We start from the raw sequence: 18,627 nt of genomic DNA, 5'->3' as shown, positions 1-18,627 counted from the left end.
ATTCCAAAATACATTACTTACTGTTTCTATGAACTTAGAGGGGTAACTTATTGTAGAGTACACTGTCCATATTTCTTACTCCAACGAGATTCATGCTCAGACTTTATCTCCTAAGATGCATGTTTGCACTGAACTGCATGTTATAATTATGAACAGACACATTGGTCTCAAAAAATGTAGGTTCTCCTTAACTGCAAGGAACATAAAATAATTTAATTAATATTGGCTCAGTGGATATTCAGGGAAACATATGTTTCATTATCTTTATGAACATCTTTTGCAATAGAAATTTTTTCCTGTGGACTGACCCTCAGAATGGAATAACATAAGTGGCAGTTTAAAGTCATAATGCAAAATAAATGGTCGTCATTGTTGTAATATGACAGGATAGACCAAAGATTTGAAAAGCTGCTCAATCTCTGTGAGTATTTCGTTGTAAGTTATTGTCTCTTTACACAACGATAAATTTTCTTTCTTTGACTTGTTGTGTTCTTTCATCATTTATTGGTATGGGATCCATACAGATTGGGTGATTTTTGAAGGCGCCGAAAAACAAATGGGCATTTCATCTTTTATTTAATAATAGTGTGTTATTGCAAACTAGGAAGTTAGTTTGGTTATAGAGTAAGTTAATTCAGCATGTATCCAAGAGCTGGATTTTTAATATAAGTATTGTGGTGTTATGTTGTTGCAGGGTGGCACTAGATGGACGAAACACACGTCTGGCTGTGGTGCTCATTCAGCAAACAGTTTCATTGCCAACAGGTGAAGATGTTTTGGCAGCTGAAAGAGCAGCTGCATTGTGCACAAGTTGTGAACTGAATCCCAAATCATTGTTTGTTCTTCCTCATGAGGATCACCTACATGGTTACACAATTCGGTGAGTTGAATAGTCTGTGAAACTGTGTAGTATAACAAAGATAATGACTATCATAGATGCTGATGTACGATTATTTGATAAATATTCTGCTGTCGTGGATTAAGTTCAGTTACAATGCTAAAATTACACCGCAGAGTTCCCAGCAGAGATAGGCAAATGCTTTGTTACCAGGAGTGAAGTCACATGTTTGGTCATTTATCTTCAGTAGCAGCTATTATGTCACTTTATCCAGTGAAATTCCTCATGTTATTGCCTGAGCAGGGTAGTGGATAATAACCGTTTACTCTGGAAGTGATGCAGTAGAAATTCACACAGTGATTTTGCTTATCTTGAACAACACCATTAACACATTTTTTTGCATACTAATAGGAGTGTATTGTTTGGGAAATAATTACTCAATTCAGATTTCATTCAGGAGAGTAATTTAACATTAAGTAATAATTATGTGAGGTGTCACTGTAGAAATTGAGGCAGGTGCAAGCCTGGTGAGGGTACGAAGTCCATTTGGTCATTTTGTAGATGGCTGGCTGCCACGGCAAGAAGTTTCTCGTGACCCCACTGTTGTTAAAGAATATTTTATTTAAACTGAATTCTATGATTCAGAGAGTGGCACTGTGCATACACTGAGTAACTTTGCTGTGTGAACTATGCTGATAAATTTAACTTTCACAACTACACTGGACTTGGAATTTTCTACAGTTACATCGAGCTGGGACTTTAAATAATTTTGATCGGCTGATTTATGTGTGGCACGCAGAACATGGGTTTGTGTGCATTCCACTCTGTGCTATGAAAATTGTTTAACAGTACTAACATATATTAGACACTTACAGTCATTAGTGTTTAGGGCAAGTGAACACTTTATGAACATTTGTTAACTTTCGTTCTTCACTGACAAGATGTTAGGATTTCAACAGCTGTGTATTGGGTTCTTCCGAGTAAGAACTGGCCTTTTAATACAACAGTATATCATTTACTGATTATAAACTGTGTTTCAAATTGTAACCCTCCTTCGTTATTTGCATTCTGGTCAACAATATTAAAACCATTTCATTATATAAAAGATATTTAACTGTGACCCCCTCCCCACAGCACCGGTGAGATTTTCATTTGGTATCCATAAACACAAGGGAGGTGTAGTCAGTTTTAGAGAGACAGCAGGATTTTTCACAAATCTGTGTGTATTCTTCCACTTGGAGAACCTTTCAATGCATGGTGAATAGTTTACTATAATATCACTAACCAGGATGCAGAACTTTTCTCATGACGTTGCAGAATCTTTGCTGGTCATTAGTTGGAAAAATTAGGATACTAGTGTTTCTGACAGATAGAAACACTTATAGGGGGTTATTGTTAGCTGCATTTTTGGCTGAACCAATGAGAATTCCCGTGTGTAAGAAAGAAATCGCTCACTGTGCAGCAACAGTTCTGATAGCTTGGTTTTATCACAAAACTATTTCACTGTGCCAGAATGCTAATCCACTTCTATCTATGAGTAGCTCCTCCACCAGGGATGGTGCAGTTACATTGGAAAACCCTGGAATACATAGACCATGCTTTTGATACTGCGCACAATTACCAAAGAGGAAAAGAGGATTTTAAAGTCCATAGAGCATATTTCATCCACCTCTCACAGTTTGAACAGGGTGCATATTAAATTTGTCAACAGTGAAAGGTGGCTTCTAAATTGAAAACAATGTTGAAGTAGAGTCAGGTTATTTCAATAGTTTTTAAAATGTGATGCATTGAGTCTTATTTTCAATAGTTGTACTGGTATTTGGGGGAGGGGGAGAGACTGCGTGAAGTTTTGCAATCCAGACATGTAGCAACTCTGGCTCATATGATTTCATGTGAATCCATATATATGATGCACTGCTGCATTTAATGGTTTACTTATTGTTCAGTGTGTGTGTGTGTGTGTGTGTGTGTGTTTGTACTTAGGATAATTTAGTAATTTAGGTTAAGTAGTGTGTAAGCTTAGGAACTGATGACCTTAGGAGTTAAGTCCCCTAAGATTTCACAGACATTTGAACATTTTGAACTTATTGTTCTGCTTCCTGTTGTAACTATATTCATATGCCTTTCTTTTAGACTTGGTTCCAGTAAGTGTTTTCATTTATAGCATACAAGTATTGACAGTGGTTCTATCTTCACATTTGTAAGCACATGCTGGCTATAAATGAAACTCTTATGTTTCAGAGCTTACACGATTTTGTACAGAAATGCTGTTATGCATAGGGGACAAATGGAATTGTGAAGCATTTTCTTAAAATGCTACATGCAAGTCCATGCAGGATGTGCCATCATTCTTATGAGTGCAAAATAGGTCGTGCCACACACTGTCGCATAGGTGTGTCTGATTCAGTAAAACTGTACTGAGCCCGGTGGTGCAATGGTTAAGACACTGGATTTTCATTTGGAAGAATAGCAGTTCAGATTTTGGTCTGGTCTTACTGATGGATTTCCCTTGTTTTCTGTAAACTGCTTAAGGTTAATACCAGGATGACACAGTTGATTTCCTTGTTTGTCCTTCCCAATCTGAACTTGTGCTCCATTTCTAATCACCTCACTCTCAGTGGGACAGTAAAATCCTAGCTTTCTGTCATTCCTTTCTTTTGTGAGTGTTAATAATGTAGTACAAAAATGGTTGAACCTGAATTTTTTTTTAAAACTGAGTGAGTGTGAACTTATACTACCGCAAAAGTATTTATAACTACTGATCAATATCACTGCAAAATGTGCACAGAAGATAAACTTAAAAGCAATGCAGAAGTTACTATACACTGTAATATATGTGGTTGTATTTTTTATTATTATTAGTTTAGACATGCTTTTTGTTCCATAGATCATTATGTCTGTCTATTCTTTTTTTCTAGGCTTGAAAATGCATTCTATGATTTGGCACAAACTTATTATCATCATGAAGCACGTAATGTAAAGGGTCATAGAGAACAGCTGAACAAGACTACTCATCAGTATCTTTTTGTGAGGCACCAGTTCAAGGTTGGCTTTTTGAATGAACTGAAGCAAGACAACCATACTGCCCAAAAGTGAGTCACTTTTCCTGTAACAGAGAGAATTTTTCACAATGTTACCTGCATGATACATGATATAACGCAACTTACATATCTGACAATAGTGAGACATAACACCATTTATGTACCCTCTTTCAGACATTACTCGCAAGCATACAGCAACCTGCTGGAAGTGAGAGTTGTAGACACAAATGCCCTAGAAGTCAAGACAGTGGCAGGTTTCATAAATTACAAACTTTGTAAAATAATGTTCCAGCAGAATTTACCAAGGGACGCCATCAATCAGTTTCGAAAACACACAGAACTTTTTAGGAGCTGCCTTGGGGCAAAAGATTTAGCATTTGAACACCATGCTTGGATGTCAAAGCAGTAAGTAGTCAGCACAGTGTTTCGGTCTCAGACTCTTATACTCTCCATGGCTTTTGTTACAACATTCCTATGTCAAGGATTCTGTGATTACTTGGAGTTTGTTACTAGCTCCGGCAGAGTATCTAATTTTAAAAAGTATATTACCAAGTATAGATTGGTGTTACATTCTATTTTGATACTGTTTAAAGTTGATTTTTGGAAAAATAAGTAAATGGTATGTCCATAATTTCTATTGAAAGTTGTATGATTTCAGATTTTGTGCTTTTGGTGAAATATTTGAAGAAGCTATAAGGCTTGGACTCCCTGCATTACAGACACAACATCCAGGGTTCTATTACCAGCAGGCAGCACAGCATGCTACTGACAGAAAGGTGTCTTGTGAAGAATTGTGCAAGGTTTGTATATGTCCCCCTTGTTCAGGGCTTTTTTTTATATAAAAAAAATTGTGTATATCCTCATTAGGAAGAATTTTGAAGCAGCAATGCTTCACATTTGTTACACCATTTCAAACTTTTGCTTGTGTCCTGTGCTTCTCTTGGAAGGATTTCATCATATATAGAATTCAAATGTAAAGTTATGTAGAAGGAAGTAGTAGTCTATTGAAACCAGTATGACAGTGATGAGAAATTCAGATTGTGGTAAGAAATGTGACATGCAAATCCATAGTGTATGCAATGATATATAAATCAGCTTCTTACAATAGTAAATTTAATGTAAAAGCACTTTATTATGCTTTGTAGACTCTGTCATTGCCACATTGCTGTGGTGGTTTGTGAGACTCCAGATTGTGTAGATTAGTTTGCTTCAGTGTAGGAGTCCTGTGCAGTGTTGGTTGCCTATTTGCCATTAAGAATAATCTACATTCGTTTGATATTGCCATACCTTAACTAAACTAACAAAATGTCTATTTTTAGTTTTAACTGATATCAAGGATGAAAAATTATAGACAATCTAATTAATGAACCCTAAGATCAATGTTCTTTCACATCCGAGTAAATCCAAAGTCCCTTATCATTCATTCTAGAAATCAATTCACATTTTCAAAAGTATATTCTGTTTTGATGAAGATTTAGGTTCCTATTAAATTGTATTAGTAATGCTTTACATTTTGATGAAGACATTATGATAGTACTAAAGTTGCACTCTCTCTTAATTACCAGGAGGTTTTGTGTTTTTTACCCATAAATTTTAACTTGTTCCTGACGAACCTTCACCTGCATATTGCAACTCTGAATATCAGGTTACATGGAAAATCAACCTCCACATTATGAACAAGTTATAAGAATGATATGTTTGAGAAAATATAAGGCACTCTTAATGTTGTTGTGGCCTTCAGTCAGAATGGTGTTCTCTGTGGTCATATGTCCTGTGCAAGCTCTTCATCTCTGCATAACTACTGCAGCCTACAACCTGGTTACTGTGTTGGGAACTTGGTCTACCTCTACAATTTTTACCCTTTGTATTTCCCTCCACTACAAAATTGATGATTTCTTGATGTTTCAGGATATGTACTATCAACCAGTCCCTTCATTTAGTTGACTTGTGCCGTAAATTTCTTTCCCATTTCATTTCAGAAGCTCCTTTTCAGTTAAAACTTTCTGGCAGATTAAATATGTGTGCCTGAAAGAGACTCGAACTTGGGACCTTTCACAGGCAATTGCTGTACTTGAGCACTTTCCAGTGAAAGGCAAAGGTCCCAAATTTGAGTGCAGGTCCGACACACGGTTGTTATGTGCCAGGAAATTTCATATCAGTGCACACTCTGATGCAGATTGAAAAATTCATTCCTTTTTGTTGTTCAATCCACCAATCCAATGTTTCGTATTCTTCAGTGGCACCCCATTTCGAAATCTTCTATTCTCTTCTTGTCCGTACTATTTTGTTGTCCATGCTCCACTTCTGTACAAGGCTACACACAAGACAAATACCTGAGAAAATACTTCCTAGTGCTTAGATTTGTATTTGATGTTAAGCATTCCTAAAAGATGGAAATTTGTTTTATTGCTTTTGAAAGTCTGCATTTTATATATTCTGTACTTCAGTATCATCAGTTATTTTGTTGACCAAATTACAAAACTAATCTGCTATTTTAAATGTCCCATTTCTTGGTCCAATTCCCACACCACCATCTGGTTTTGCTTCCGAACTGACTATGCAAATGTAGACGAGATGTGGCTCAAATTCAAAGATATAGTAGCAACAGCAATTGAAAGATTCATACCTCATAAATTGGTAAGAGATGGAACTGATCCCCCGTGGTACACAAAACAGGTCCGAACGCTGTTGCAGAGGCAACGGAAAAAGCATGCGAAGTTCAGAAGAACGGGAAATCCCGAAGATTGGCTAAAATTTACAGACGCGCGAAATTTGGCACGGACTTCAATGCGAGATGCCTTTAATAGGTTCCACAACGAAACATTGTCTCAAGATTTGGTAGAAAATCCGAAGAAATTCTGGTCGTATGTAAAGTACACAAGCGGCAAGACGCAGTCAATACCCTCGCTGCGCAGTGCCGATGGTACTGTTACCAACAACTGTGCCGCTAAAGTGGAGTTATTGAACGCAGCTTTCTGAAATTTCTTCACCAGGGAAGACGAATGGAATATTCCAGAATTTGAAACACGAACAGCTGCTAGCATGAGCTTCTTAGAAGTAGATATCTTAGGGTTTGCGAAACAACTCAAATCACTTGATACGGGCAAGTCTTCAGGTTCAGATTGTATACCGATTAGGTTCCTTTCAGATTACGCTGATACAATAGCTCCCTACTTAGCAATCATATAGAACCGCTCACTCACCGATAGATCTGTACCTACAGATTGGAAAATTGCGCAGGTGGCACCAGTGTTTAAGAAGGGTATTAGAAGTAATCCATCGAAATACGTCGGTTTGCAGTAGGGTTTTGGAGCATATACTGTATTCAAACGTTATGAATCACCTCGAAGGGAACAATCTATTGATACGTAATCAGCATGGTTTCAGAAAACATCGTTCTTGTGCAACGCAGCTAGCTCTTTATTCGCACGAAGTAATGGCCGCTGTCGACAGGGGATCTCAAGTTGATTCCGTATTTCTAGATTTCCAGAAAGCTTTTGACACCGTTAGTCACAAGTGACTTCTAATCAAGCTGCGGGCCTACAGGTTATCGTCTCAGTTGTGCGACTGGATTCGTGATTTCCTGTCAGGAAGGTCACAGTTCGTAGTAATAGATGGCAAATCATCGAGTAAAACTGAAATGATATCAGGTGTTCCTCAGGGAAGCGTCCTGGGACCTCTGCTGTTCCTGATCTATATAAATGACCTGGGTGACAATCTGAGCAGTTCTCTTAGGTTGTTCGCAGATGATGCTGTAATTTACTGTCTAGTAAGGTCATCCGAAGACCAGTATCAGTTGCAAAGCGATTTAGAAAAGATTGCTGTATGGTGTGGCAGGTGGCAGTTGACGCTAAATAACGAAAAGTGTGAGGTGATCCACATGAGTTCCAAGAGAAATCCATAGGAATTCGATTACTCGATAAATAGTACAATTCTCAAGGCTGTCAATTCAACTAAGTACCTGGGTGTTAAAATTACGAACAACTTCAGTTGGAAAGACCACATAGATAATATTGTGGGGAAGGCGAGCCGAAGGTTGCGTTTCATTGGCAGGACACTTAGAAGATGCAACAAGTCCACTAAAGAGACAGCTTACACTACACTCGTTCATCCTCTGTTAGAATATTGCTGTGCGGTGTGGGATCCTTACCAGGTGGGATTGTCGGAGGACATCGAAAGGGTGCAAAAAAGGGCAGCTCGTTTTGTATTATCACGTAATAGGGGAGAGAGTGTGGCAGATACGATACGCGAGTTGGGATGGAAGTCATTAAAGCAAAGACGTTTTTCGTCGCGGCGAGATCTATTTACAAAATTTCAGTCACCAACTTTCTCTTCCGAATGCGAAAATATTTTGTTGAGCCCAACCTACATAGGTAGGAATGATCATCAAAATAAGAGAAATCAGAGCTCGAACAGAAAGGTTTAGGTGTTTGTTTTTCCCGCGCGCTGTTCGGGAGTGGAACGGTAGAGAGATAGTATGATTGTGGTTCGATGAACCCTCTGCCAAGCACTTAAATGTGAATTGCAGAGTAGTCATGTAGATGTAGATGTTCATTTTGTAACTTAATTTCAAGACACTATGTATTCCATTTAAATGGTCTTCAAAGTCTTTTGCCACCACTGACAGAATTACAGTGTCCCCTGAAAACCTCAAAATTTTATTTCTTCTCCCAGAACTTAAGTTCTCTTTTCAGATGTCTCCTTGGGTTCCTTCGCTACTTGCTCCGCATACAGATTGAATAATGTTAGGGGTACGCTACAACTCTGTATCAGTCCCTTCTCAGCTGCAGCTTTCCTTTCATGTCCTTTGACACTTATAACTGCATTCTGGTACAAGTTGTAGATAACCATTTGCTCCCTATTTTTTATCCATGATGTCTTCAGAATTTGAAAACACATATTCCAGGCAGCAATGTCAAAGCTTTCTCTAAGATGATTTTGGTTATATGGTAACTAGGCCATGGTCTAAGGCAAATTCCTGTGCATAACATTTTGTGTCCTAATGCTGGAGACATCATCAGGAGCTATAAAGACTCGCATACTCATTTCAAATGCAAACAAGCTCTGCAGGCCAAACTGTTTATGCATATCCATACAATGCTGAGACTGTGACATCATCACATCATTTCCTAAGATTGCAGAGTCATGCCAACATATTTTACAGAGCTTGTAGACCTAGTGCGTAAGAGACACTCATCTACACCTTTCAGCCATGAATCCCTTGGTATTCCTGGTCATTTCCTTCACATCTTCATTTCATGTATCTTCTTGGGAATCCTCATGTTTTCCATTCTCTGTAAAACAGAGGAACAGCATGGCATAAGACATGGGAGGTCCACTGTTCACCTCATATTTACAGTGAGGAAGCTCCAGAAGCACCATTATGAATCTGGAGAAGACCTTGTGATGGGCTTTCTCAGTGTAGAAAAGGCATTTGATAGCATCTGTAGAATAAAAATTTGGGAAATGCTAGAAAAGAGGGAGTGGAAAAGAGAGACAAGAAGCAGAATGGAGAAAATGCACAATGGAAGTATGAGTTTTGTGAAAATGGTAAATGAAAGAACAGATTGATTTTAGCAAACGAGTGGTGTGAAACAGAGCAGAGTTGTGGCACCTTTCCTCTTCATTGTGCTCATGGATGAGACAGTGACTAAGTGCCAGAAAAAACTGGAGAAGACAAGATGAAAGCAATGGCATTCATGGATATAGGAGCAGCTGGATGCTTGGTAGGAAACAGTATGACAGTATGGGAATGAAATTTCATGTAAAACAATGAGAGATCATAGTTACAATTAGAAAAAAAAAGATAGACCAACTAGTGGAATAAGAATGAAAGGTGAACAATTGAAGAAGGTGGAAAGTGTCAAGTGCTTGGGAAGTGTGATAGATGAAAATGGAAGAAATGAGAAAGATCAGTGAATGTGGAAGACAAACAGAAGTGTTAGGAGCCTAGTTTGGAACAAAGATGTCCCATTAAAAAAAGCAAGGAAGTAATATATAGAAGTTACTACATCCCAGTACTGACATACCTGTATGTATCTGAAACAGGGGTAATGAAGAAAAGGAATGTGAGCATATTACAGGCATGTGAAATGAAGTTCTTTGGAAGTGGGATAGGAGTAGCAAGGAGATATTGTATGAATAAGGGAAGGGTTAGAGAAATAGTGAAAGGGGAACCCTCACAGAGCAGGAAAGGCACGTCAGTGCTAAGATGATATGGTTGCTTGAAGGGAATGGAAAACAGAAAAGATACTTTGCAGTAGATGCATTGTTGACCTTAGTACTAAGAAAAGCTCATAGTGCCAACTTCAGCACTGCAAGCTCCGTATCAGATGACAGGATGACTACATAATCGTAGGAAACGGTCTGATGTAGCGATTCCTGACCATTGTTTGGATAGATACAAACAGACTTGACTCGCTGAGCTTGTTTGAGTATAAAACTAATAGTGTATTTGAGTCTTTATAGCCTCTGATGATGTCTCCAGCATTAGGACCCAAAATGTTTGGCACAAAACAATGCCTTAGACCAAGGCTGCTCAACCTTTTTAGGCTGGAGATCTGCTTCATACAGTTTAGTCTATTTAGAGTGTTAGTGACTTAAAAATTCATAAAGGTTTAAGCAGACTGTATTATGGCCGTTACTAAACTCCACATTAACATTACATATCACTTGTGAATCTCAAAAAGCACACATTATTCAATATGGTGGCTAACAATGACTGTTTCATTGAACATACTTCCTACATGTCCTCTTGTTATATTGTCTCGTAGCAAAGTCCAGTCACATTACAATTTTCTTACTTTTCTTCACTCACCATGAAGCAACTCTAAGTCACAGAATAAATATTTTGCTCACGCAGGCGAAACGCGCAGCCTCACGATGTATTTTCACTTTAAGCCAATAACAATGGAAAGGTCGTTGAACTGGTATCTTCACTTTAAGCCAATAACAATAGAAAGGTCGTTGAATTGATCAGTCTCTTCCACCAGCTAGTATGGGCCAAGAGATATTATAATAGTCATTTTTCCCTCGCTCTGTTTATGAGTGGGACACGAAAGGAAATGACTATAGTGGTATGTGGTACCCTCGACCATGCATCATACGGTGGCTTGTGGAGTTTGTATGTTGATGTAGATACATATTCCTTCCAACTTCCAGCTTTCTCATCTTTGTCTGTTTAGGACTTAATGTGGCAAATGAATAATGTACTCCGGCATAACATGTGAAGTGCTGCTGAAGTCAGTTGACAACTGCATATTAATTACCATGTGTTAGTGTTTTTTGGATGCATATGTTATTAGTATGAAGCAAATATTGATTTGGAAACTTTGCATTTGGTAATATTTACACTTCAAGGCATTTTTATATTTTTGGAGAAATAACACGAAAAAGAAGCAACTCATTGACTATATAAAGCAGTGTAAAATAAATGAATAAATAAAATGTGACTGATGAATCTTATCATGGAAAAGCAGAATTTCCTTCCTTAATAGCAGGCAGAAAGCAAGTCAAGAAAAGCAGGAGATTTGACATTTTACATGGCAACTATTTTTTCCTCTTGTGTGCTTGTTTGCCTTCCTTCGTTATTTTTTCCCCTTTCACAGAAGAAAACATTACATTGTATATTCCAAATGTAAATGTTCCCATTATTGCTGGTTTGCATTACTGCCACTATTTATTACTGATGCAACTTTCTTCCGTCCATCACCCAATTATTTTGAGTAAATTTATTTATTTATTTATTTATTTCAGAATCTTTGTAGCCACAAAGTCGAATAGATCTTTTGTAGACTTTTGCATTGTTGTATCGTATTTAACTGGAGAGTAAATATGAAACATTTTAGCTTTCATCATTTGTGGTGATGCTTTTATTTAGAAGTGCATAAAAATTTATGTCTTTCAGCATGTTAAAACATATCCAGAGCCAGATCCTTTATCTGGTGAGAGCTCTCTGGAATTTTATGGCCAGCGGCCCTGGAGGCCTGGTAAGCTGAGTGCGGAGCCTCCAGATCCTTCCAAAGAAAAACAAGGTGTCCAAGCTCTGCAGTATCGGGAAAAGAATACTGTCAATCATTCGGTAAGGATACCAAAAACTAGTGATTATTATTAGATCCACAATGGAGCAGCATGGACTACACATCAGATGCTAGAGGCACACTGATAGATAAGCAGTTTTTAGTAATTTTTCCAGTAGATGTACTGGTGATTTACTGAATATTTGCATTAATATTTAGTGTTAGAAGTTTAAAGGCGACACCCAGGCTGGCCAAAATTTCCTCTGCTCTTTTCTGACTGTGTTAATTATGTCAACAAAGTTTCAAGTTTTCTTAATGTGCAATTGTCTATAAGTTTATGCAACTGAATCAGATATGTGATTAGCCCGTAGCGAGAGACCCGGTAGAGCTGATGCTAAGTCAAAATGGAATGTTTTCCTTACAGAGTACAGCTCAGCTGTACTGCCTGGATTTTCATATTCTTCACAACATTGATAGGGCAGAATTTTTCAGCATGTCCCTTCAGTTTTCTGCCAGTTGGTAGCATTGGATCATGTCCTGCGCAGTCAACAAAACAAGACTGTTCACATGGCTTGATAAGCTTGGGGATACCTTTCGTTGTGTGCAGTTCATACCAGTGAAAATACAACAAACACGACAACAGCAGTAGTACCAAATGCAACACTTTTAATAGTGTATTTGTTGCATTCTTATTGTAACAATTTTATTTACAGACCTCTTTGATGATCTGCGACTGCATGCAACTATTGCATGTTTAACACTTTTATATGTTTGAAATGCCATGTTGCTTATGCCCTGAATAAACAAGTAACGGCAAATATATACAGATCTATACAGTTACATGGTAGACACATAGCAGTGTCTGAGCCTCTGGAATTCCACTGAAGTAATTATGGTTCACATCCCCTCAATTACCACCCTTCTCCCCATTTTTTGCAAGCATAATACAAACATTGCTGAGGTGTGCTGAACATGATAAAACATTAAACCACATATGGGTGTATTGCACAGTCATTTAGTACCAGGATGTCTCAGCATATGCAGGCCACGAGAGATAGCATTCCTGGCACTCATCCAGTGGGATTGTTTAACTCATGTGAAGTGGAACCAGGTGCAGTGTGCAACCTTATTGTGCTTAGAAGTGCATAAAGCAGTGGCTTCAAGGGTAGAGCTTAGGAAAGTTGTCAACCGCCCTCTGTGAGACAATGTGTTAGTTGTCATCCTTATGTAAAGTCCATTTTTAAGTGCTGTCCAACTTAAGAATGAGACCAGTTTCCTGGATGCTTGCAGATTGTTTCTAACCACATACAGGATGCTGGTCTTGAGCCCATTTGGCTTTTTCGTGATCACAAACTTTATAGGCTTGCCTTTGCTGAACTGAGAGTAGACTTCACTTGTACCACATCGGAATGAGCCAACATTTAATTTGGTGAATAAGGGTCTGATGATGGTCTACAGGCCAAGACAAATGCATGATGATGACCCACAGTACGTGGCGCAACATTCGCATGTTAGCCATATCACCGTCTCGTGCTGGGGGTGGATGTCATCAACTGAGGCATGGATACTTCATCAAATTAATCATCATCTCGCCTTGGATCAGTATGTGCAGATCATAAAGCATACTGTGTTTCTGAGTGCAAGGATGTGCTATCCCAGTGGGGTGATGCAGTTTCAGCAGGACCGCTCACTAGTTCACACAAGTTGAATCGTGTCACAATGGCAGTTTGCAAAAGGCTGACATTGTTCTGACTGACTGGCCTGTTGAAACATTGGACTTGAATCCCACTGAAAGCTTGTGGGCCAAAGTGAAGCATCATATAAATTTACACTGGCCGACACCGGCATCATGCACACCTAACCAGCTGTGGGATCTTTTGTTGGATACATGTGAGAGTCTTGCGGATGATGTGGCTACTTCTAGAGGTCGACTACTTTCTTGCCTCCTCAGATGAGGCAGGCAATTGATGTCAATGGTTGATGGACCTCATACTAGCCTCATACCTGATGTGAAACTTTCCTCATCTTGTACGTATATTCCAATATTTGATGCAACTGTATGTTTTTTAAGTGGAAATCTACATGAAATCATTGTACTTTAACTCTTATTTATTGAATATGTGCTACTTGACACTTAATACGTGTAACTTGAATACATCACAAACAAGTCAATTTGAATCAAAATACAAATTATGTCCTTAACCTTTGTTGCTCGCGCAGATGACACTCGTCATCCACATGACTTTCCCGCTCAACTTTGTCTGACAGGGCTGGATTGAGTTCACGCCATTTTCAGTACCTTTTTGTTAACTCTCCGGCTGTTAGCTCCAATCATTGTTGCCTTTCAGTTACGAAAGATAAATTGTTTATGAAACATTATTATAGTCTTGAGGACACTTGTCATCTGCATGAGATCTGCTGCCACAATCTGAAACTAAGTTAAGTCTGTATTACTTTATTGCTTTCCTAGGTTCAATCGATCTTTCATGTGTATAAATTTAAACGTATTGAAACTAATTGCAATTACCTTCAGTGTTACCTAGTATTCTCTTTGTTTTTAAATTGTGGAAGAGATGTCAAAGGCAATAAACCTCGGACAGAGTTTAGTAGAGATCCTAATGTATGGCTGGAATGGTTCAATGAGCTGAGTGATGAAGATGCTCACAGTGATAGCGCTGACTCAGAGACTGAGGATTCTGTTCATGAAAGCGGTCATGATTGGGGAACAGAACAAGAAGTGTCAGAAAATGATGAATATGAATCACAGGAAGAAGTAACTCAAGAGGATGCATTTTTTTTAGGGAAAGATGGAATAACTAAATGGAGAAAAAATAAATATCCTACCAGTGTTAGAAGCAGATCTTGTAATTTTATTACACATTTGCCTGGACCAAAAAACAAGCTCGTATAACAAAAGACAGAAATAGAAATTCTGAATTTGTTCTTGGATGAAAACATAATAAGCATTATCACAACATGCACTAATATATACATCTGTTAAGTTTATGGTAACTTTTCTAGGGAAAGGGACGCTAAAGAAACTGATGCGATAGAGATCAGAGCTTTCATTGGTTTGTTATATCTGTGTAGATCTCTGAGATGTTCTAGGAAGAGTATATTGAAATTTGGGATAACTCAAAGGGAAACGGACTTGAATCATGTTATTCATGAGTAAGTGAAAACCGATTCAGGTTTCTATTGAAATGGTGGAGGTTTGATAATATCCGTGATAGAGGTGTTCGCTGAGAGATTGACAAGTTGGCTGCTACCATAGCTATCAGAGAGGTATTTGAACTATTCATGAACAATTGCCAAAATATTTTTCACCTAGTGAATATCTTACTGTTGACGAACAGCTTTTGGCACTTAGAGGGAGCTGCCCATTCAGGCAATATATTCCTAGCGAACCAGCAAAGTATGGGTTGAAAGTGTTTGCTTTGGTTGATGTAATTTGAATTTAGAACCGTACATTGGTAAGCAACAAGAGGGACAATGTAATGTCAGTAATTAAGCTGAAGATATTGTTCTAAATGTACTGTATTTAGACTTAATAAAAAATCGTAAAGTTCAAAGTGTACAAAGTGTACAAATAGACCGCTTGCTTTGTGGATGACACCAGTCATCCGCGCGAGTGACAATGTCACGAATTTTTGCGCAAGTAACGGAGGTTTAAGTGAGGGAGGTAGAGAATAAGAGCAGATAAACACTAAAAACAGTAATATTCTGTTCCTTGGTGCCTCTCAAACATTTTCTTCATTTATTATGTAATCAGAGCACACAGAAGCTCTTTTTCAAGTTAAGATCCTTCAGGAGCACAAGGATAGCATTCCATACACTGTGCCCATTTCTCTGAGTCTTCAGAGAAACAACCAGTGCAGAATATGCATTCATTGTCTTCTCTATCAGGTTGTATATCTGAAGCATTGTCCACACTTAAATTTGTATCAGACTCTTGATGCCTGGAAGATTGTTTCCTGTGGTTTTTTTTCCTTTTTCAAGAACAAAACTTTCACTTCTGCCTCCTTTGAGTCTGTTACAACTTCCTTCTCTTTGAATTGTTTCAAACATTCCTTGTGTGGAGATGACATTAGCTACTTAACAGATTCAGAATGTGTTAATTATACTAGAGCTGAGGCTCTTGATGTGGGTTGCTCATGTTGAGTGCTGGCCAGATACCATTTGGACCCATATTTAATCAGTTGTTTGCATTTAGTATGTCAGACCCCTGGTGTATTGCTAAGTCATTGTCTGTAAGTATATGTCTGTTACTCGGGAAGAGTCCCATTTCCCAGAAGCTGTTATAGCATTTTCCATTGTTATTGTTCGCGAGTAGGCTGTCCAAATAACTTCATAACAGAAAGGGATGTTACTACTTCACCTGGATTATTTGCCACCTGGTTTCTATTTCTTGGGGACTATGCATTTGAAATGGTCCCATGAAGCCCATGCAAGTGACTGCATTTTATGCATGGAATGTAGTGATAAATCGATGATGTTGATGCATTTTTCTATTGTTATGTCTGTCACACAAATGTCACATATGCCCATCAACTTTTAGCACAACAGGATTATCACCGGATGACATCACAAAGCTTACAAAATTGTCAAACTACTTAGTAGAACCATGAGGCTGCAATAAGACAAAACATTGTGCGTTTTTTCATCTGGTGTTTATAATTTCATACATGCAGAATTCTATTTTCCTTCAAAATTTGGGAGAAATGAACCATAATTTCCACTGGAAAATGATATTCTACACTTGTCCTGTCGATTGGATGGTCTTGCAGTTCTGTACCTGGTTATCTTTTTCAGATCATTATACATGTCCAACAGGATTTTAGTAATTATTGTGTGACGGGAATTTAAATGTCTTATACAGACTCATTACACTGAATATTTGGACATATTTTTCCCAGTATATTTGTAATATTACTTAGAGATCAAAATTTATTAGCTCTTCATTTACCCCCCCCCCCCCCCTCCCTTCCCGCATCTGCTTTCTCCGTTTGTCTGCTACTCCTGTAAATAATTTTATGCGTACAGACAAAACATTCTCTTTGGAAACATGATTTGGACCTGATTGTTTTTTAAATTGCCAGTGATAGCGAATTCTAGTGCTACTGAATGAAAGGGCAAAAGTATTGCTCTTCAGCTTGGTGCTTGCATTTGAGTGCATAAGTTTTAAAAAGTATATTGTTACCAATTTCAGTCATGCCAAAGAAGTGAATAATTATTCAGTTTGTTACTCTCTCCTAGATTTAAAATATGAGCTTCGTAAAAGACAAAATTTCGTTAGACGTCTGAATAATCTAAACTCGCTCACTTTTCATCATAATAATAATCTCCTGCTCTTATAAAACAAATGCCCTTAAAATAATCTCAATGAATTTTGTTTCAAATTAAACAAAGGAAAGTCTAGGTTGGAATATCGACAATATTGTGAAAAGGCTTAATTGCTACTCATCATGAAGATGATGTGTTGACTTGCAGACAGGCATAATGAGAGCCAAAAGCTCAATGTGTAACAGTCTCTTCATTGGGGCCTGTCTACAACTCAGTGTGTCATGTTTACTATGAGTAGCAATCTGTCCTTTTCATAATAATTTTTTGTTTTAATCTTGTGATACAGTCTTTGTTGTCTTTTCCTACAGTAGCTCTCTTAAAGGCCACAGATTACATGCAACAGTGTTGTACTCATCAAGACGAGACAGAAGCTACTACAGAAAGGCTGTTGGCGCCCGCCATGACAGGGACATAAAAAAAAAGATTGGCCATATGGCAGAACTGAACTCAAATTCAACAAGTGGTAACCAGGCACCCAGACCATTAGCTGTTGCATAGCACACCAACACCCCTTTCAGACCACATGTAATGCTGCTGGTCAAATCACTACATGTTTTGCAATCACTGATGACACTCTATATTTCCATGTATAATGTTTAATTGGTATTGATTTACTAATTTTGTATATAGTATGTCTCACTGGGATGATAATATATTGTTATAACCCAATATAGGCAAAAGTTTTGTCGCATTGTTTGTCGAGAATGCCCGATGTGGGACAACAATAATATTTGACTGTATGCTACTGTGCATTATTAAGACCGAATGGAGCATTTCCCCTATCAACCTGTGGAACACATATCCTTATATCTCTTTGTAAGGCTAGAAGCCCTCTCTGTTATGCTGATGTTAACATTCTGTGAAATGGCTACGTCACCTATTCCAGTCCACTAATGATATACCCAGTGTGTAGTGTATGTGGTATACTAGAAATAGCCAAGAAGAAGCATAAATGATAGATTAGGTATTTTCATTACTGTTATAGATTCTTTAAAATATTTACTGTAACAGTCTCAGTTGTAATTAGTCATTCTTGAGAACTAGTTTCAGTCACATTTAATGATCATCTTCAGATCTAAAAATAGAACAAAACATTAATGAAAACCTTTTTTAATAGGTAATATAGATTTAAAATATTTAACATTCTTAATATTGCATTTGAATAAATAGGTAATGTATACCAACAATATTAAAATTTAAAATTCTTAGAATCATTTTACAAATTAGTGTAGAGGAATACCTACTCAAGCAGCATAGAAGTAAAGTTGCTTAATTTGTACTCTCGTTCCCATTATCAGTTTCCCTGTTGTCAACAAACTCAAAGAAATTCTTATAATACAATTCAGTATGTCTACAAAAAATGCAAAGTGTGAAGTGCAGTACCTTT

General features: G+C 37.8%; 1 protein-coding gene across 2 annotated transcripts in view; it reads left to right on the top strand.

Moving 5' to 3' along the window:
- LOC124755725 (trafficking protein particle complex subunit 11) overlaps nucleotides 1-18,627 on the top strand; it is a 121,985-nt gene that overhangs the window by 26,804 nt on the left and 76,554 nt on the right. For both annotated transcript variants that reach the window (XM_047249047.1, XM_047249046.1), the window contains exons 4-8: nucleotides 695-880; nucleotides 3,757-3,930; nucleotides 4,054-4,284; nucleotides 4,538-4,679; nucleotides 11,786-11,959. In XM_047249047.1, the coding sequence (XP_047105003.1) occupies nucleotides 695-880; nucleotides 3,757-3,930; nucleotides 4,054-4,284; nucleotides 4,538-4,679; nucleotides 11,786-11,959 (907 nt within the window). The remainder of the gene's footprint in view (nucleotides 1-694; nucleotides 881-3,756; nucleotides 3,931-4,053; nucleotides 4,285-4,537; nucleotides 4,680-11,785; nucleotides 11,960-18,627) is intronic.

The sequence above is a fragment of the Schistocerca piceifrons genome, chromosome 1, assembly GCF_021461385.2.
Source record: "Schistocerca piceifrons isolate TAMUIC-IGC-003096 chromosome 1, iqSchPice1.1, whole genome shotgun sequence".
NCBI classification, from domain to species: Eukaryota; Metazoa; Arthropoda; class Insecta; order Orthoptera; family Acrididae; genus Schistocerca; species Schistocerca piceifrons.
The sequence above is the reverse complement of the archived record's forward strand: the minus strand, read 5'-3'. Positions and strand labels throughout refer to the sequence as shown.